General features: G+C 41.1%; 1 protein-coding gene across 1 annotated transcript in view; it reads right to left on the bottom strand.

The window, feature by feature from the left end:
* Positions 1-21,825, bottom strand: part of LOC125890162 (protein unc-13 homolog B-like) — a 309,728-nt gene that overhangs the window by 96,950 nt on the left and 190,953 nt on the right. Inside the window, exons 15-20 of the mRNA XM_049578657.1 lie at positions 17,909-18,128; positions 17,133-17,360; positions 7,420-7,561; positions 3,281-3,450; positions 2,858-2,973; positions 1,422-1,585 (exon numbers count right to left, since the gene is read on the bottom strand). Of these exons, the coding sequence (XP_049434614.1) occupies positions 1,422-1,585; positions 2,858-2,973; positions 3,281-3,450; positions 7,420-7,561; positions 17,133-17,360; positions 17,909-18,128 (1,040 nt within the window). The remainder of the gene's footprint in view (positions 1-1,421; positions 1,586-2,857; positions 2,974-3,280; positions 3,451-7,419; positions 7,562-17,132; positions 17,361-17,908; positions 18,129-21,825) is intronic.

Consider the following 21,825-nt stretch of genomic DNA (forward strand, 5'->3'; position numbering starts at 1 on the left):
TAGCTGTTAATTGAGAAAGTTGGTCCGGCTGTTGGTTGGGGCATGGTACTCAGGCTGACTGTTTTCAACATGGCAGCCGGGTCACAAACCATCTCATTTTACAGCTAAACAGTACACTAAAACAGTTGTTCCCAACTGGTGGATTGCGGGTCCATCTGAATGAACTATGAGAGACTAGTGAACATGTCAAGTTTGCACAAAACACAATCTATTTTGAAGTCTTGCACATTTCCTACACAGAGCTTTTATTTTGAAGTGCTGTTTCCTGCTGTAGAGTGACTGACTAATGGACAGATACTCAAAAGAGACACAGCAAACTAGCTCAACGACATGGCCAAAAGCTATTATGACGCTGAATAGATTAAACTGCCTGGAGCTTGAACTAACGACTAAGGAGAAATCTGGACCCCGTGGCTGGATCAGCTGGGAACCACCACTTCTGGGGCTCCCAGATTTAGCTGAAAAGGGAGCACTCTTCACTTTCACGTTGTTCTCCAGTACAGGCAGCTGCAGAATCAGACTCAGGGTGAGTCGATATATAGTGTCTAGTATCTAATGATACCTGTTATTAGCATAGTTAGCACACATTAGCTCGGAGGGCTAATTTGGCTTGTTTGCTTTATTACATGAATGTTTATTACATGAATGGAGTTTCACCAAGCCCGTTTAAAAATTTAAATTCTGCATGACAAAAAAAAAGAAGAAATTAATAGTTGACTTGACTGACAAAATTTGGCTACAACCCTAACAAAAATAAACAAACAAACAAACACATGTATGAACAGTTTGTTCCAGTGAGGAAACCAAAATAAAGCTGTTCAGCAGGCTTTCAACGATATGTGAGGCTGTTATAATGGCTACAGTGCGTTTCAATTGCCATTTTCATTTGGCGGTGTTATTGATCGGCTAATATCCTCATTTCCACCGGGACGTAGTCTGAGCCATTTCTGCTTCCAACTTCAATTTACTCAATGCTTCCCAGTATGATTATGTTTATGTGTGTGCTCCTTTTATCACACACAGAAGCTCTCGGCCCCTTTAAGGTCAAATTACAACATTATTAATGTAATTAAACCATTGTGTGAAAGTGTGTGTGTGTGTGTGTGTGCTCCCTGAGTCTCTTTCCAGCTGCCTATAATGATCCAATCAAACAGCTGGGAAATCTCAGAGGTGACAGGTCATCTTTTCTCATTAGATGTGATAAACTAATTTGCATGCTGTTTATAGTTCATGACAACCCCGCCCACCTCTCATCACATCAACACACAGGCATGCACATGCACACACACTAATGTCAAGTACTTCCTGATTTGATTTACCCATACATGCACACAACTGGCTGACATCATGGAGAACTGGATGCCCTGGCAAACTTGCATATTCACACACACACATACACACACATTTAACACCAAGCTTACGTCATGGCCTGGTATATGGACTCGATGCCGTAGCGCATGGCGAACTCATCCACGATCTCCTGCTGCACCTCATCAAAGTAAACCTTCCAGGCATCATCTCCTTGAGCCACAGGGATCTTCACCATGCCGCCTCCTTCCACGTCCGTCGAGAAGTGGAACATATTCTACAAAGAAAAGAAAGTTTAAGAGAACAGGAAAATATGTGCACTGTTCGAGGAGCTAAAAACAGCCAGGAGTTGTCGTCATCGTAGTTTTTCTACTGGGGACAGTGGCACAAAAAGCAGTTGCTTTTTACCAAGACATTGCTGCGTTTCTAGTGGGGACTGTGCCCCAAAACATGTGTATTTTAAGCAAAAAAAACCATGATCTTTTCAGTAAACTCCACAGTCTGTAGTGCTCATTTCATCACAGGTAAATTATGCAATATTTTGGAGAATGAAAATGACACGACAGACACACACACACACACACACACGGCACACACAAATACAAATGCTAATCTCTCCCTCTGTAGACTGTTGGCTCACAAGCCTTAGTTTGAACAAGCTAAGCACCAAAACAGTGTGTGTTTTTTACACTTTATTTTCATTGTTTTTGTTACAAAAACATCAAAAAAGGGTAGAAAAGAAAATAAGGTACAAAACAAAACAACAAACAAAAAGAACAAAAAGATCCCGACTTATTCATCCCTGTGACATATTTAGTGATTCAGCCTCTTATGTTGTCATTGACATCTAAACATTGACCATTTCTCCAATTTCTCTCAACTATTCTCCTCTTGAGCTCTTATTCTATGAGTTAACAGTTTCACACACACACACATATATATATATATATACTGTATACATATATATATATATATATTTCATTCATCTTGTGTTGGTGGTTCTGCTTTGTTCCACCTCTTTGTGATAGTGTTTGTACAAGCTGCACATCGTCTCCAACATGGTCCTGCTGTAGACAAGTATATGCTCTTTATTTGGGGAGTGGAAGTGGTGGACTTTTATTTGTGATACCAAATTTGCACCTTATCAAAGGGAACATCATAACATTGAGCATCAAGGTCCTAAAACAACTTTTGCTGGTGTGTATTTCAGGTCCGGAGGACTAAAATTCTGCGTTTCAAATGCTGTTTTCATGCAGTGGTGGCTGGACAGTAAGTCTAAGTGGATGTTGATGTCCACTAGCAACCAAAAGATGCTCTGAAAAGGTCTGTGGGCTAAACAGTTAAGAAAATGTTAGGTGCCACTGATTGTGCATGTGTGTGTTTATATATATGTGTTTGTGACAGAAAAATACAGAGCAAGACTCTCAAGTTTCTCCGACATTTCCCCCTTCAACTTATTTCTCAAAGCCTGTCAGCTTCCCCATTTTAAGTTGTGTGTGTGTGTGTGTGTGTGTGTGTGTGTGTGTGTGTGTGTGTGTGTGTGTGTTACCTCATGAAGGCACGTGTACTGAACATGGTATGGTGCCACCTTCTCCTCTCCCTCGATCTCCACACTGATCTGAAGACGAATGGCACCAGACACCGCTGACTTGTCTGTTCTCTTCTCTGCAAGGGGACACACACACATACACACACACACGCACACACACACACACACACACACACACACACAATTACTCTGCAGTCATACATCGCTCAGAGTTGAACTTAAGTTGAACTTCGGATCTATGACGACAGCTAAAGCAGTGAGTGATCCAACTGCTGTGCTAATGAGCAAAGCAACACTCCAAAACACAAACACACATAAAACCAATTACACACTCCCATCTACTCCACAAACACAGAAACACACACACACACACACACACACACTAAGTTTCCCGTATCCCTGTGGCTCTGAGTGACTACATACCCAGGTTGTACCAGACATCCATCTCTCCGCTCAGAGTTCGGACCTCGATGATGCTCTGACCCAAGAAGTCGTCCGACTCCCTCTTCAGACGCTGCTTCACTCGAGACTTGATGTCATCGTCTTCATCCCAAACTCGCAGCTTGATACGATCTGATGAGTTGTGACACTCGCTGCGGAGACAGAGGACAGGTGGGCGGCGTGTTCTTTTAAGAAATGTGTGAGTGTTGGAGCAGATGGCTAAGGTGGAGGGTTTGCAAGCCTGGAGCAAATCAACATATGTTCAAAAATACTTTAAATCTGTGCCTCTCATTATCACTCTGTGGTGACTACTCAGTGAGCACTGATTTGTTGATTTCCAAAGGAAAAAAGCGTTTGTATGTCCTGGCTAAAACCTGCTAAAGTGGTTGAGAAATTAAAGCTTTTTATAGGTGTCTACGTTACATCACAAAATTGTTTATACAGCATTATTTCAATAACTACACTTCAATGTGAGTCTCAATTTGAAATATAGTTTTTGATTTATGGACCTACATTTATTTACACCACTCTAGTCTTCTGACCACTCAAAGTGCTTTTACACTACATGTTACATTCACCCATTAACACACACATTCACACACTGGTGCCGAGGCTACCATACAAGGTGCCACCTGCCACTCTCGAGTGTGCACATCCACTGGGGGCAATGTGGAGCTCAGTATTTTTGCCCTTCGATGTGCTGACTGGAGGAGTCGGAGATCAATCCCTTCTGCATAATGGACAACCAGCTTTACCACAAGAGCTCTACCTCCTTCCCCCTGAAATGCTTTTTAAATGCTGTTGAAATAACCTTCTACAAAGGTTTTTGTCCAGAATTCATTTGGCAAATGCAAATGGTCAAATCAGTGCTAACTGTGTAGGATCTTAAGTACTGATCAAAACGTATTCGGATATAGATACTGTACCTACTACACTGTATACCTGTGCCACTTCCTTACATGTAAATGCATCATACATTATTTGTTGATATCTTTATGATAGGGCTGGACAATCTATTGATATTATATTAATAATGTGATATAAGACTAAGGCCCAATCCCAATACCCCCCTTGTCCACTACCCCTAGCCCTGGGCCCTACCCCTAGCCCTTGCCCACTGCCCCTTGGCCCTCGAAGTGAAGCAACGAGGGGTAGAGGTTGAAATCTTAGGAATCCTCCACCACTCACTACGTCACCACGCCGGTTACGTTCACGCATACGTAACTATTTAACAGGAAGCTGCGAGCCATCTACATTTCCAACCGGCATCTACAATGGAGTCTCCAGTTGAGTTCATCCTACCTTCGTGTTTGCTGTATTCATCATGCTTCGTTTGATGAACGACAGCCGACAGGGGACTTCTGCTAGCTAGCTAACTAGCTAACCAGCTAACATTACGAGGCAGCATAGCTATATACTAGCTGGCGTGTTATCGTAATGTGAAAAATACAACAATTTTGCAGAACGGGACAGATGATAGATGCCAGATAGTGCGAGCTAGCTAGCTAGCTTGCTAACAAGCAACCTGGAGATGGTAACGTTAGCTATGTATGAACTTTTTTCCCTGTCTCTTGCTCGGTGGTAGCCATGGCAACGTCTACCCCTTGCTGGCAAGTCAGCATCTGAAATCCCTCGTGCCGAAGGGCTAGTTTCATCCCCACTACCCCACGTTATGCCTCTACCCCTACATGCAAAAAGGAATTGGGACACCACTACCTGTCGCAAATGTAGGGGGTAGGGCCAAGGGGTAGGGCTACGGGGGGGTATTGGGACAGGCCCTAAATATCATCTTAGATTTTGGATATTGCGTTATCATAAGTGTCTTTTCCTGGTTTTCAAGGCTGCATTACAGTAAAGTGATAATATTCTAAACTAACCAAACTGTTGTAGATGTTCTATTGTTTGCCTTTACCCACTTTGTCATTATATCCACATTCCTTTTGATTATTTATCAAAAATCTGTGTGTAAATATTTTGTGAAAGCACCACGAGTCAGCCCTGCAATATCAATATTGAGGTATTTCATCAAAATATCATGATATTTAATTTTCTCCATATCATCCAGCTCTACTTTATGAAGAGTTTTTCCGCGTATACACAGTACAGTCTTAACCACAGCAAAAAGAAGATGAGTTTTTAGAAAATGATGCATAGTTAGAGATTAAACCAACCAATAGAATATAAAGTAGTTGAACTAGTTGATTACAACCTTTGAAAATGTGCTTAGTTTCATCATGATACTGTATTGATTCTTTGGACAGTGAACATCACAAGATCTGCCACGACACGATTTTAAGTTAACTTCATCCAGGGGCCTGCAATCAATTTGACATGATACCAGTGAATATCCTTCTTGTCTTTTTTCTTGGTTGCTTGCCCTTGTCTGCCTGGAGCAAGGTTGCTAGCACTGTTTGAATGTTTATGAAGGACATGTGCTTGGATGGAAATGGTGACACAGATGTGCCATGGGAGTTTCAAAATAAAGGCGTATCTTGAAGGTGACAATATGTATCGATGTTTTTACTTTGCATCCATGATATTGGAGCATTGGTGACTGAATCGATGCATCAATCCTGACTGATGTATTGTTAAACCTCTACTAATATTGTGATTTTATAATGTGCGCACTGAAAAACAACAGAGAGCATGCTGGTTCAATCTGACAGTAATGAAACACAAATATAATATTTACATGTATGACAATATAACACATAATTTGTGCTTTTACTTTTGATACTTTTCATTTAGCTGATACTACTGATGCAAATTTCTATTTGTCAGATAGGGTTGGGGCTGCAGTAGCTCACTCCTTAGGGACTTGGGTTGGAAATCGGGGGGTCCCTGGCCCAAGTCCCTGTCCTGACCAAGTATGGAGTGTGGACTGGTAGCTGGAGAGGTGCCAGGTCGACTCCAGGGCACTGTCGAGGTGCCCCTGAGCAAGACACTGAACACCCAACTGCTCAGAGTGCCTGCCCATGGGCAGCCCCCTCACGCTAACATCTCTCCATTTAATGTATAAGTCCTGTTTATGCATTTGTGTGTATTTCAGGCCATTTATGAAAACATTAATCCCCTCAGGCATTAATAAAGTATATCTTTGTTTTCTTTGTTTTTATGAGGAACTTTGCTGATGATAATTTTTTCTTTTAACATTGTGGCATTTCTGCTTTTACTAAAAGCCGTGCACACCCTCACAGGTGTCTCATAGGACTACATGTACTTAAAATAATTTAGAGAAGGATGTGAAATTGTCGGAGATGATGACTATGAGGAAAATAGTACTCCTGGTCGATGTGATTTTCACTGAAATTGCTTTAGGAAATTGTACCTGTTCATGCTTGATAACCGCATTTAAACTGGACACTGTGTTCCCTCATCTGCACTGTGTGGCAGCTCTATTTGTCTGTTTGTATTTATTGTAACAATGTATTCCCAATGCAGCTATTCACATGAAATTTAGACCAGGCGTTGTTTTTTTCTCACTTAAACTACACGGACAAAGAAAAAGTAACATTTAAATCCTTAAGTGGAATTGAAGTATTGAAGACGCTAACTGAAATTTGTTAAAGACCTGGGGAAGCTTTTGTTTACAATCCATGCTTCAAGATGCTTCCTGTATGAGGAAACTAATCTCTCAAAGTGTCCAGATGGGATTTTGGCCCATTCTTCCACACAGACAGTCTTTAAGTCTTGAAGATTTTGGAGAGCTCCCTTGAGAATCTTGAGAAAGAAATTTCACTTTCGAAACTTCAGCAATTAGTGTCCTCAGTTCCCAAACGCTTACTGAGTGTAGGTGAAAGAAAAGGTGATGTAACACAGGGGTAAACATACCCTGTCACAGGTTTTTGGGACGAAAGGAAATCATTTTGGAATCGGGGTTGTAATAAGTAGATGATGTCAGCCTGTACACACACACACACAGTCCTGAGAACAGCTCTAATTAACCAGATTAAGTGTGTGTGGGTTTACCATGGCTGTGCAGGACCTTAAGGTGAAGCATCTAAAACCTTCCTCCGCCACTGCACGGTGTGATAATAACACTGTTGTCCTGAACTTTGCCGGACCTCTGAGAGCTCCAGCTGAGCTTTACAACCAGGAAGAAAATAACAAGCAGAACTTACAAGCTAAACTTTTCCTCCCAGACTGGGTTCAGGTTGCCGTAGATGGTCTTTGTCCTCTTCTTCGTCTTCCCGACTTGGATGGTGACATAGGGGTCGCTGGAGCCCGTTCTGTCCTTGGCCTGGAGACCCTGCGCGCTGACGACTGATAACACACACACACACACAGAGACACACACAGTCAGAGAGAATGACTATGAAAATTGCATAAGAACAACAAACACCTACTCGTTACCACCATCTTTCTGTCTCATTCACACACACACACACACACACACACACACCAAAACACAAGATATCACCCACACAGTTCTGCAGAGCCTCGTAACACAACACTCGTGACTCACAGGCAGATGTTGGGTAACAAAATTTCTCACCAAATTAGTTAAACAACCGTTGTCGCCCAGTGTTTCATTGTTCTGTGCAACAGGTAGTCAAAGAGGACTTCTAAAGAAGACTTAAAGTGATGACATGACCCGGCTATAAAGGGTGAAACATCTGTCACCACAGGGAGTGTGCTCAGATTATACAAACCGACATGAATATTTACTGAATTTTACATTCAATTCTTGCCCTTTCTATTCTGCATATTGTTTCTGTACATCTCTGTCAAGATAACAAAGCAGCAAATGAAAGACGAAGCAGCTTCTGTGACACTCTGGCACAAAGGCATGTGTTGCCCTGAAGGACGTCTGTCTGACTTCCACTGTATCCAAGCTACAGAAAACAGCTTTGATCGATGGAAATTAAAGGCTTATGAGACGAGTCTGGAGACATTTCTTTGAGGCAGAAGGTCAACAACAGGTTGTTCATCTGAAGAAAAGTTGCTGAGTGTCAAGACGTATTAGGGCTTGCTCAGAAAATACGCTACCAGAGTGTCTTGTGCTTAAGAGGGTTAACATAAGGTTACAGATTTAAACCAGGAAGAGTACGATGGAGGCCAATTCTACATCCAATATTGTATCTATTCTCCACACTGTAGTGCTTAAAGGAATAGTCTGACATTTTAGGGAAATATCCTTACATACCTTCTGGTGGACCGTAATATGAGAAGGCTGATACAACTCTTATTTCCATCTGTTAAATATGAAGCTACAGCCAGAAGCTCGTTAGCTTATCTGAGCACAAAGACAGGAAACGGGGGAAGCCCAGCTCTTTTTGACGATAACAAAATTCACCTCCCAGCACCACGAAAACTTGCTAAATAATATCTCATTTGCTTAATCCACACAAAAATGAAGTGTAAAAATGACAACTGATGATACCAGTTCCTCATCTAATACCAGTTTCTTTCTTCTAAACTTTAAATCTCTGTATGACACTGTGTAGAACTAATCAGGATGAGAGTTATGTAAGGTAAGAGGAGGTCAGGGACTGCTCTGCGTCAGCAGCAAATACAACCTGAAACTGTATTTCATGTGGATTCATTTGTTGTAGCTATTATCTGATGTGGTCAGCTTTGCTAAATAGAAAATCAAATTGCTCATATTTACACACATACTTATGTACGTGCCTTTTTGCGCTAATACATACAGATGAAAGCCATATTCTGAGATGCAAAAACTACATCTGTTTGTACTTTGTAAACAAGTCCTGTCGTGTGAAACCAGAAGCAGTGTGTAAGATTTAAGGAGATTTAGTGGCATCTTGCAGTGAGGACTGCAGATCTTTCATTTATAATTCCTCCAGCGTTCATTGCTCAGAAGGTTTTTAGCAGGAGCTGAGTTATCTGCTAGGGTCTGTTCCTCTCCAAAACAAACAGACTAGGCGATTTAAACCAGTAAAAACACTGAATAAAGCAGTTTTTTCTCTCTCTGACACTGTCGGAGACGGCAGTTAGCCTTGCACTTGCTAATGTGTGCTCACCTTTTTTCTCTGATGACTTAAGATCCAGACATTTAGGAGGTGTTTACTAGGGGCCGAATCATCTGCTGAGGTCTCTAGCTCTCCAAAATAACTGGACCAGGTGATTTAAACCAGTAAAAAAAACGAGTAAGGCAGTTTCACATTTAAAAAATCTGTTTTTCTGATGCTGCTCCTTGCAGAGAGACTGCTAACTATGGTGGCCTACACCAAAATGCAAAGGACTCTATCAAGAGCCAGTGTTTGGTTTGTCCATTCTGGGCTACTGTAGAAACATGGTGGACTCCATGGAAGAGGACCCGCTCCCTATGTAGATATAAACGGCTCATTCTAAGGTAACGAAAACACAATGGTTCTTATTGTCAGGTGATTATACACTAAAGAAAAAGATACTTCTTATATTCCATTTCTGCCAATATACCCCCCTTAATCCTACACACTGGACCTTTAAGACTCCGTATCTGTCTCAAGCCATATCAGTCCCTGTAATATCTTGCCAGTGGTTCATTCAGCGTCGATGACTGCTGCATTTTATCTGTGCTAAAGGGAGTTTTGAATATTAACTGGTTCAGATGTTCCCTAATGAAATCAATGGGTTCTTCAAAGAGCTCTGTGTGGACCGTCTCCTGTCAGTCCACCATCAAGTTCAGTCACAACTTGGCTTAAATACAAAACTGAGTTTGAGTTGAAAGTGTGACTGAAAGTATTTCAGATGGGAGACATGATTGGTTTATGCAAAAATGAAAAATACTTTGATGAAAAAGCAATAATGTGAGAATTTCAAACAACTTGAATGATTTATAGACGCCTTGAAAGAATGTTTGTGAAGCCTTTTCTTCACTGCGTTTGAGGGGATAATACTATGTCACACATATACAAACAATGTCAGGGTTTTATCTCATTTCTTATTATACAGAAAACCAAGTTTTTTGAGAGAGAACTTCAGAAAGGTTCCTTACAAAACCTTTATTATAAAAATGTCTGAATCTGGCCTGACAGATTTTTGAGAATCTTGTGACTGCATATCAAAAATTCATTCAGTAGAATCTGTAGGTATGTGATCTGACCTTGATCAGCAGAACAGAGATGTGCCACTATCAAATTCAATAACCAAAGACCGTCTGAGACATGACAACTTCTATTTCTTACAACAGAAGTAGGTCACTGGAGGAGAGTATATATTTCAGGCGAAAATATGTATTGAAAACAGGCGACAGACAGGAGTTCAGTGGCTACAGACCTATCGGTTGTCTCAAAAGTTACAGTTAACAGTTGACAGAACACCTGAAAAAAGAGTATATGCTTCATCCTATGAAAATTGGATTTAGGGTGAACCACACTTCTGAAAGTGCATGTTGCTACTTACTTGAAGTCATAGAGGCTCACTAAGGCCCTGTCTACACCAGAGCTGGGTATAGAGTACTTTGATTACTTTTTGCAGTAACGAGTAACCTAACGCGTTAGTTTGGTGTTTGAGTAATGAAATACTTAAGTACATTTTCAAACAAGACATCAGTTACTTCCGTTACTTTTAGAACGCTGGTCCTTCAGCTCCGAAACAGCAACGGCTGTCGTTTGGTTCTAATAACGGAGATAACATTAAACCTATCAGTCTGAAAGAAGCCACGGAGCTTGCGGCTCGCTACGTGGTCGGAGAAATGCTGCCGTTGTCTAAGGTGGAGTCTAAATAGGTGGAGTAGGACTCGCTGACAGACATATTTCAGACTCAGTATACTTGCATTATGCCTGGTACACGCTACACACTGGTACTCACCAATTATCCCCGGTCATCTTTTATTCTTGTCCTGTTTTTATTACTTTGACTATTATTTGAGTCACTGTGTGTGTTCATGTGCCAGCCGACATGTTGTTGTAGTCACCTAAAAGCATCAGCAGATGGCAGGAGCTACATTTGAGGCGCCATACGTAAACTGTCAAGCTACTGTATCTTCCACAAGAAGTTCTGACAAATGTTTCAGAATAAAAGCCTATTTAGAAAATGGAGGAATTCTCTCAGCCGAGGTTATAAGGGGCTTTTAATTTGAAACAAGTGTTGAGTTTGAAATGACAGTGCGATATGTTAACTTTACAAAGACATGGAGCAGATAAAAAGTAAATATATAATGTCACAGCTCAGGTTTCTTAGGTTGTTTTTATTCAGTTATGTTGTTTCCTGTTTTACTTTGAAACTCTCATCTCTTCTCATTTCAGATCACTTCACTTCCTGCCCCTATGTGTTTTCCCTCACTTTTGATGGCCTCACCTGTGTCTGATTGTCTGTCCCGCCCTGATTAGTCTCACCTGTGCCTTGTTATCCTTCCCCTCACCACAGTATTTAGTGTGTGCCTTGTTTTCTCTCTGTGCCAGTTCGTCTTAGTTCCTTGTGTGTCGACGTTCCAGCTTTTTGATTCCCTGTGCCTCTTTGTTGGGTTTTTGGACTTAGCCTGTTTTTTGACTTTGCCTCTGCCTCGTCCCTTTTTGGATACTTTTGCCTCTACTGATCTCCCTGTGTGTACCTCAACCTATTTTGTCCAGTAAAGACTTTTTACTTACCTGAACTGCCTCTTGAGTCGTGCGTTTGAGTCCATTCTCTCCTGGTTCACCAGTTTTAACATATAAACACATAGAGGGATTAATAAATAATGGACCGTCTATAATGTAGTTTGTTTCAAATGAAGCTGGGAGCCTCTGCAGTTGTGGTGAGTAAAAGCCCCGCCGCTATTTGTTAATGTTATTACTTTATGTCCGGCCGTGAGGATGTACCATTGTTGCTAACTTGATGCTAATGACAGTAAGGTTAACTCAGCGGGTTGACAAAGTGCCTCTGCTGTTTCACACCATCATTTCCCCCTTTTACTCTGTGTGGTAACATTCCTAGAGGAAATATTAAAAACGCTGGGGTGTTGTTGTCATAGCTACAGTTGTCTACGGCAGCAGATCGTTCTGTGTTTCTACTGGTCAAAGTGACGGCTGTGATGGGAGAATTGGATCTCAGTGAAGGGCAAGTGGTCCATAACTTTAATTTTGGAGACAAAAAATGTAGGCTAAGCGCCCTGTGGTCCATTGCCCAATAGGAAATGTAGAATACTCAAAAGTACTTTTAAAGTAATTGAGTTACTTTACTCGGAGTAACGCAGTAAAGTAACTGGTTACTTTTTTTTAAAAAAGTAATGCAGTAATGTACTTTGATTACTTTTAAAGTAACCCTTACCCAACACTGGTCTACACGTGTACAGATATTTTTGAAACGGATACTTTCCTTTATGATTAGGCCTTTCATTCACACGCAAACAGAGTATTAGGTCACTAAAAAGGGGATTTTTTTAAAATTGCCTTCTACGGTAGGGATGGGTGTCATTAAGATTTTATTGATGCTACTTCTTTTATCGATACTCCGTATGGATTTGGTACTTTATTGGTTCTTTTTCATTTCTAAGTAATTGCATTTTAGAAATATACTAATTTAAAAAGTGCAGTGTAGTGTAGTAAGTGTAGCTGCCATCAGCTCCAGTAATTTTTGAGTTAGCTTCACTTTGTTTCCACAGCAGCTGGTCGGCTGTTCACTGATTACCGTTGAGTGCAGGTGTGTGTGTGTGGATGGCGTGTGTATGTGTGTGTATGTGTGTGTATGTGGAGGACGTCAGCCTCGGCACAGAGCACAGATGGAAGGCTGCAGGATGATAATGAATTCAACCAAAATGTGTAAAAGTACCGATAAAAGAACCGATACCCTCAGAGCTTATCAATACTACGGTCTTTGATAATTTAGCCCCGGAGCTAATTTAGTACCGGGTTTCAGTTTCAGAGCTTCAGAGTCGACCATTAGTTGGGAGTATAGAGTCCCTAAAAGAAGCTCTGCCTTTTCTTTTAAGGCCATCAAGGAACAGAACAAACTCCCTGACAGTTTAAAAACATGTAGGCCTATAGATTCCCATACTCCAGATTTTCCTTGCTGCACAGCACTGGTTCATATGGAGCACGTTGATACCTGTGGCCCCTTCCTGAGATGAAATGGACGGGCGTCGTGCACTGCAACTTGGGCGGTACTTGTTTGTAACATGGCTAAACTGACTCATTACTGACCCATATACATAACCCATATTTTTTCCTGTGATGTCAAAATAATGAATTTTAAGAAACCACTCTTGTCTACACTAATTTGGCACAAACACATTGTGTGCATACAATGTGTGTATTTTATGAGACTCCTTAATGGGGGTGGGTAGAGGGTGCTAAGTGGGATTATTTAATAATATTGCACAGCGTTAGGTGTAATGATAGATACTGGATTGATTTTAGTATTTGTTGTATTTTGAATTTGCATTTGCATCGACTACATTAGCTTTAATAGTGACTGTGTCCACCTGCCCAGGTACTAAAGCTGGAAATGAGCAAGTAGCTAACTCTGGTAGGATGCAACTCTTCTCCCTCTGTGAGATAAATGCTGTTGAATATGGTTCCTGAATGAATAAAAATAAATTATAAATAAATGTAATAATCTCAACAAAATGACGAGGAGGTGACCATGAAAGACTCTGAAACAAAGCGCCAGCTGAACGCCTGTCCCTGTATCTCCTCTTTAATGGAGCTCAGCGCCGGTGATCGGGGAGACAAGGTGTGATGGCTGCCATGGCAACACTGCTGCCACTATATGGTGTGATGTGACTGGTTGCTTCGGTTACAGCGGCAGTCGTGTTTGGCAAAGGGAGGAGAAGGGAGGTGGGGATGCATGTCTGTTAAAATTAGTGAAGCTTGCAGATAAACAACAAAGTTAAAGTTTCTCCACAGGTCATGCCGTCAGAAGAAATAATAAACTTTCATGAATGTGGGATATTTTCTTGTTTTTGGTGTTTATGTAAGAAAATCTGACGCACTCTGGTTCAGCGACACTCACAGCTGCAGGTTTTCACAGCTGCCGACATCGACAGTGCTGTGTTCCTTAGGTTTCTTGAAGGAACCAAGGCTTAAACTTTTGATGGGTTTTCCGATCCAGCTTTTCCTACGCCTTCCTGGGATTTAAATGTGCAGCAAAACAGCTTCTCTAACTCTCTGCATCTGTAATAGAATTTTAAAAATGGTCTGAAAATGTGGTTTGAGGCTGGCTTATTTGATGTGTCACATCTGACTTCTGATTAAATATCAGTTTTATTTTGGTAAACTGTTCCAAAGCATTTAGCAAACAACTTTTTTCTATGAATCTATGCCTGTGTTTTCAGCATAAACCAAGAATATGACTTGCTTTACTCCTTGAGCATACTACTGTAAAAAACAACAAAAAAAAAAAACATGTGTCAGCCGGCTCTGCAAAGTGGCTGCAGCTAACAGTGAGAATAACAGGCTATGTCACTCTGATTTTGCTCTGCAGATTGACTTCACACAGAGATATGAGTGTTATGCACATTACACGAGTGTGGACACACTTAGACACAGTATCCTGTCGCTACAAGCCTCACAGACACTGTCGAGATTGAGCAGATGCAGTAGGAATAATGGAGAAAGTATAAGACAAGACAGGTTGGACAAGGTTTTCCTGTCTCTCACTGACCATCCTGTTTCCAATGTGGTGTTTTTACACTAATCATCACACTTCTGGATTATTTTTCTCAGTCTTCCGGTTTTTTCTTTTTTGGAAGACCATGTCTGCACTACCGTTTCAATTATCAGAAGTGAAAGTGATGTGAAAGAGGGAGACAGGAGAGATTAAAATGAAAGTGTAAAGACGACTGCAGGGCATTTTTTCCAAAGCTTTCTGTCATTTAAAACATACTTATTCTGGTTAAAAACTAACTGAACAGAACAAATTTTCAAATCTAATGATGTGTTCCAATACCCATACGACCACACTGTTTAGTATGCCAGAAAAGGATTTAGTATGTCCCAGTACATAGTGAGTCAAATGCAATATGCAAACTAGAATTACCGCCTCGCAGTTGTACGCCTCTGCAAACCAGTCAAGTTGAACTTACAGTTTAAATCTATGTCTGTACAATCATGGAAGCTTCATAAACATCTTCACCCCATTAGTGTCACAAAGTCAGTATCTGATGAAATGTCTGCTCCTCTGTTCCTGAGGTATGATGTTGAGACATGGCTGGAAAAGTGTTTAATGCAGAATATTATCATGTCACAGTGAAGTTGCCATTTGGATATAAAACGTCATCGCTTCATCGTCATCATCATCATATATCCTGTTAGACATCTGTACAAAATTACAAAAAAAAAAATGTCCAAAAAAACCCTTTAATCTTTGACCACCAAATTCCAATCAGTTAATTTCCAAGTCCAAGTGCATGTTTGTGCTAAATTCACAGAAACTCCCACAAGGCCTTATTGAGATATCACCTTAACAAGAATGAGATGGATGCAAGGTCACAGTGACCTCGACCTATGACCACCAAAATCTAATCAGTTCAACACTACGCCTCGTTTCCACTCACGTATGTGACTGGTGTCCACAGATCCGTAAATATACGGATGACGCCTCTAGTGTCCAACACAAGGAAGTGCATTTCTTTACAGATGGATAGAAACCTGATAGAAACTACCTGTATCCATGGGGGAAGAGGTCTTTTTCACCATCCAGTAGTTTGGAATATTCGCTTGGAACATTACCAGGACAAATATTGGATCAATACTGCATGGCTACAAATAAATGAGTATGTTGGCCTGCCTGGTATGTGGCTTGTTTTGCAAAATATTTAATTAAAAAGACTGTATAACAATATTTTAGCAGACTAACATTACTCAGATTCACAATGTTTACAAACCAGATATACAAGTTCTTTTTAATCACACAAACAGCCTGTTAGTTAAGCTAGCACACCGTCATACAGTCTCTCCAAAATCCATTGCAAAAGATTAAATATTTTAACGTACTCGAGGCAAATTCCAGACTGAAATATCACAGAGGGGTACAGGCAGGCACATCGGATATCCCCGAGTTTCCCATAGGAATTTATAGACTTCCAAATGCCTTGTATTCGTACCATTCTCGGAACCCATCGGCTGTATTCGGCGTGTGACTTCCGGCAGACAGCGATACAGCCTCTGGGGGCAGACTTCGATTTTTTGGCATTCCGGTTTGATTTGGGCGGAGGAGGTGAACTTCCGCTTCCGACTTCCGTTTATATATATGTAAATGTGCTGAACCATTGCAATGGATTCAGAGTTTGCAGTGACGCCAATTATGTTCCGTCTTAACCTGGCAACAACTGCAGCTGGCTCAAACGTGATCGGTCAATATCACGCGGACTACAAACAGCCTACAACCGGAAACCAGGGCTCTTCCGCTCTTCTTCCGGAGGCAAGATCTCCGGGGTTTGCCTACAGACTCTACATTCACTGAATGTATATAGAGACTATATTCGTACACATACATAAGTGGAAATAAGGCGTGTGTCCTAAGGGATGTTTGCGCCAAATTTGAGAAAATTCTCTCAAGGCGGTCCTGACATATTATGTTTCTGAGAATGGGACAGACAGACAGACAATCCAAAAACATACTATCTCTGGCCACGGCCGTCATCGGCGCAGGGGCATAAAAATGCGTAAACGTCCTACTGCATCTAGTCATGTTTCGCACTGTGCATTGCAGCATACTTTTCAACTGAGCCACAGACAGAAGACAGCGTGTGCTATGGACTGCAACAGATATATGAGCAAAGAGGGTCAAAGGTCAAGGCAAAATGCTATGATGAAGTAGTATCTCCCAAGTGTATGCATACTCCATGCATGTAAGGGCAGCTGCAGAACATACTTAAAGTAAAAAGAAAGTGTGCAACTCTAAAGGCAGCAAAAATTTCGTTAACTATTCACGTTTTCCAATTTCAAAGTTAAGAATTCACTGGACGTACTGTTGATGGTGATCTTGGCTGACCACTTGGAGGTGCCGTCCAGGACACTCTGCTTGATGCTCTTCATATGCTGGACGTGGATCATCTTGGTGACGTTGAACACTCTCCGGATCTCCTCAAAGATCTCTGGCTTGTTCCTCTCGCGGATCTTCATCCTGTCCTTCATAGCCATGATAATGTGCTGTGTCCGGTCCTCTGCCCCGGTCTTGGAGCTCTTCTCAGCTGCTCCTGAAAGATGAAGGTGGGAAGAAACGAAGAAGGGTGGATGATGAGTTCCAGAGGGTAAAAGTGAGAAAACTACATGATGAACCTCGCTTTTCCTTTTAGGTTTATCAGTATGGTGTTTTGGTCTGGTTCTCTGACATTACCCTTCATCCCCCCTCACACTTATCCCACAGCATTTCTGCAGTTCAACAAAACCACATCACAGAGCAACGTCTGCTTTGCCGAATGTATCCCCTTGTAAAATTTTCGCTCAGGCATTTTTCTTTGCAAAGCTCAACTTAACTGTTGGAGCTCTGACATCAGACAGTTGAAAGGCAGCTGCAAAAAAGTATTACACTCAAAGGCAAACTCATGATCAGGGAAGTAAGTCTTACAATGTCTAAAACAGCACTGACACTTTTAGCAGACTTTTCAGTCAGTTCACTTGTTCACAGGAAGCAATAATAAAGTACAAAAATATTTTTGGGGTTGGGATAGATCTGTATATGGTGCAGAATATGGAATGTTTCTTATGTGATTCAGTTTTTTGCGAGTTTAATAACTTTACTCACTCTGCAGGCAGTCGGCGTTCAGCAGCTCTTGGCATTTCTCATGCACTTTGACCCCGCACTCTGTGCAGCGCATACCCTGCCGGGCGATGCCCCACAGCAGACCCTCACACTCGTAGCAGTAGGTCGGTGTAGTGGCTGTCCAGACCTCAAAATTGTGTGGCGTGGTGCAGGAGATGGGGTAGATCAGAGACTGCAAGGTCTTCTTGTACACATGGTTTTTCTGTTGGATTAAAAAAACAGAGAGATGGATGGAGGAGGTGTCGGACAGAGGTAGAGGGTGTAAGAAGCGAAGCAGGATTAGAGAAGAGAGCCGTGTGAGGTTTTTTTTAATAAGTTATCCAAGAGAAAGAAGAGACAACAGAGGAGAGAGTGTTGACGGAAAGTGTGGGATGAAGTGTGAAAAAGGTGAGTAGGGACAGTTGTTAACAAGAACACAACAAGACAATCGATAGGACAGTGGATGACACAATTTCAACGAACAATAAAAAGAGAATGAATTAATAACTCTCTGTGTAGCAATGAATTAAATGAAGATTAGGCACAAATTGGTATTCTTGTGATTTGGCGCCCCTACGGTCTCAGAAAGATACACCACTGTGGCTGTACATAAATACAAATTGTGCAAACTTATACTGTCCTGACATGTCTGTCTCACAGCTAACAGGAAAACAAGTGTGTACATCCCCGCCTGTTATTTATGAAAGATTACACTATAGGCTGCAGCCTTATTGGTATGATCCCCATCTCTCAGAGTCATATGGACTGCTGTACATGTGAATTTGAAGAGAAGCTAAAGGATCTCAAAGGCTCAAATGACATCAGAAGCCAAAAAAGTCATAGCGTAGGGTAATATTACAGGATTTAACATGACTGACTCTTCATAGTTCTACTTACTGTAATATTAGAAATGAACACTAACATAAAAATAATAAAAAGAATGAGAATGTTTTAGGTTTGCTGCAATAGTTTTCTGCCCACAGACATGGTTTGCTTAGTGTTTGAATATGACTGATGACATCCAGAAAAACAAAAAAACTCTTTGAGACAGGGATAACACCAATAAGGTGACATCCCCAATCTTTTACAAACATCACATTATCCAACACATTCTCACTCCGACCTCGTCGTCACGTATTGACATTTGGTCATGGACTTTCCACGTCCACATACGACGTACAAGGTACCCTGGGTGTGTTTGTTGTTGACGTTCTGGGACACTGTGTCAAGTTCTGCCTGTTACATGCATTGTCTTCTTTCAGAATACACTTGCGTTTTCACTAGAAATTTAATGTTTACATACAGTCTCTTTCAAAAATAAATGTGCTACTTTGACACAACATCGCAAATTGACTTTTTTTTCCTTCAACAACAAACACACGTGGTCGGGTTTACGCAGATGTGAGAATGACAGAGGCGCCATTCTTCCTGTTACAAGTCAGTGTACCATCTAAATGATTTTGAAACTATAGTTTATATTTGCTAAAACTGTCACTATATTGTGAATGAAGTACATGAGACAGAAAACGATCATGTCTCTCCTCTTCTTCCTTCTAGAATCTGCCACAGCACACAAAAAACAACCAATCAGAGTCGAGGAGTTCCTAACGCAGCTGTTAATTCATGTAAATCACTGCTTGTGAAAACTCAAACTGTTACACTAGGCAGAGCTGAGCAAATATGAATCAAGATTCTGCTACTGCATTGTCTATTTCTTACCTCAGATGTTTTCAGAAACATATTTGAGTGTACTTTTTAGCTGTAAAATGAGAAAGTTTGTGACCCTGCCGCCATTTTGGATACAGTTGACCGAAGTACAAAGCCCAATCCACCAACACAACCAACCTTCTGATTTTACAGCTAAACAGTACACTAAAATATGTTTCTAAAATCATTTGAGACAATGCAGTAATAGAATCCTGATTCACATTTGATCAGCGTTGCCTAGTTTGACCGTTTGGGCAAAGTTCATGAGCAGTGATTGACATGATTGACAGCTGTGTTAGAGACTCCTCAGCTCTGATTGGTGGATTTTGTTCACATGTTGTACGGCTATTAGAAGCGCTACAAGGCAGTAGAGTAGGGAAAGGAATATGTGTTGGTAAAATTAACAAAAGGGTAATTTCGGCGGCTTCTGTAAAAAATAACATAAAAATGTGGTTATGTACGACAGTGCCAATTTGAGTTTTAATAATGCTTGGCTTCTTTATTGATAAAGTAAACTCTGCTGTTGCCCAGCGTAGGAGGAATGTGGGAGGAGGTGAACACATCTCCACAGAATGAGAGGACACCTTGACTTGAAGCCCAGCTAGATTCGGTAAAAAAAGAACTTGTACAGGGGGGGGATGTGAGTCATTATTATCAGGATTATTAGTATTTTCTTCATCAAGGTAATAATTGCAAATCTGTGGTAATGAACATAGGGGAGATTTGTATGAGAAAACTTTCCTTCTGTTGTCGGTTTCACTGCTGTCATCTCTGCCTCTGTGTTCACTCAATCTTGTTCTAACTGCTTTGAGTTTTATTGATTCGACCTATGCTGCTACGATTCTTGCGCTTTTTGACTTTTTGGTTCTGTGCTTTTACCTGATAATATTTCCTCTCATTTACTTCCTTGTCCCTGTAAAGCATCCTGTTGCATCCTTTATAGATCACGCCACTATGGCTACATACTGTCCTGTTGCTATTGCCAGTGTTATGACTAAAAACATATAGATGATGAGTGGATGGCTAAGTTTGGCATCATATTTGCTCACATTTTCCATGTTTTTCACAGGTTGTCAACTTGAGTATATCTGCTCAGTGTCTGTATTCATGAGCCAGCAAAAAAGTCACACATTTCTCTACATATGCTTCTTCCATCTGTCAGTGGGATCTAATTATAGAACAGCTAACATTGAGCATACAGTATACACACTTAACATTTTCCTGTACTCTGTATGTGCAACAACCTTCTGTACATCTGGTAAGGTCAGTAACTTACAAGGCACATACACTCACCAGCCACTTTATTAGGTACACCTGTTCAACTGCTCATTAACGTATATAGCTAATCAGCCAATCATGTGGCAGCAACTCAATGCATTTAGGCATGTAGACGTGGTCAAGACGACCTGCTGAAGTTCAAACTGAGCATCAGAATGGAGAAGAAAGGTGATTTAAGTGATCAGAATTTGGCGTCATGGATCCATCCTGCCTTGTATCAGCGGTTCAGGCTGCTGCTGGTGGTGTAATGGTGTGGGGGAGATTTTCTTAGTACCAACTGAACATGGTTTAAACACCACAGCCTACCTGAGTATTGTTGCTGACCGTGTCCATCCCTTTATGACCACAGTGTACCCATCTTCTGATGGCTACTTCCAGCAGGACACCGCACCATTTCACAAAGCTCAGATCATCTCAAACATGACAATGAGTTCACTGTACTCCAATGGCCTCCACAGTCACCAGATCTCAGTCCAATAGAGCACCTTTGGGATGTGGTGGAATGGGAGATTCCAACCTGGTACTAGCAAGGTGTACCTAATAAAGTGGCCAGTGAGTGTATGCAGATCCAAATGTATTTGTGTATGTATGTTTGTGTAAGTAAGTAAGGAGCTTAATTTAAACGCCCTGAAATACACTCGTAACAATAATAATTATGCAGTTTATTCTATTGCCGCCTTTCAAAGCACTTAATGACACCTTTCAAGACACAGTTAAAAACAAACAAGCAGAAATGTATCCACAGATCATAAATTCAAGCAAAGCAGTATTATACACTAATAAGTAAATAAAATAACTAACTACAAAAACTACGAATATATTCTGCATTATGAAGTCATCATCGGTGCTAAATTTGATGTGTCACCATCAGACAGAGTATGCCAGCGAGAGCAAATACAGATATCTTATAATAAATACCAGAACCACATTAACCT

This window comes from Epinephelus fuscoguttatus, linkage group LG6, assembly GCF_011397635.1.
Source record: "Epinephelus fuscoguttatus linkage group LG6, E.fuscoguttatus.final_Chr_v1".
Classification (NCBI taxonomy): domain Eukaryota; kingdom Metazoa; phylum Chordata; class Actinopteri; order Perciformes; family Serranidae; genus Epinephelus; species Epinephelus fuscoguttatus.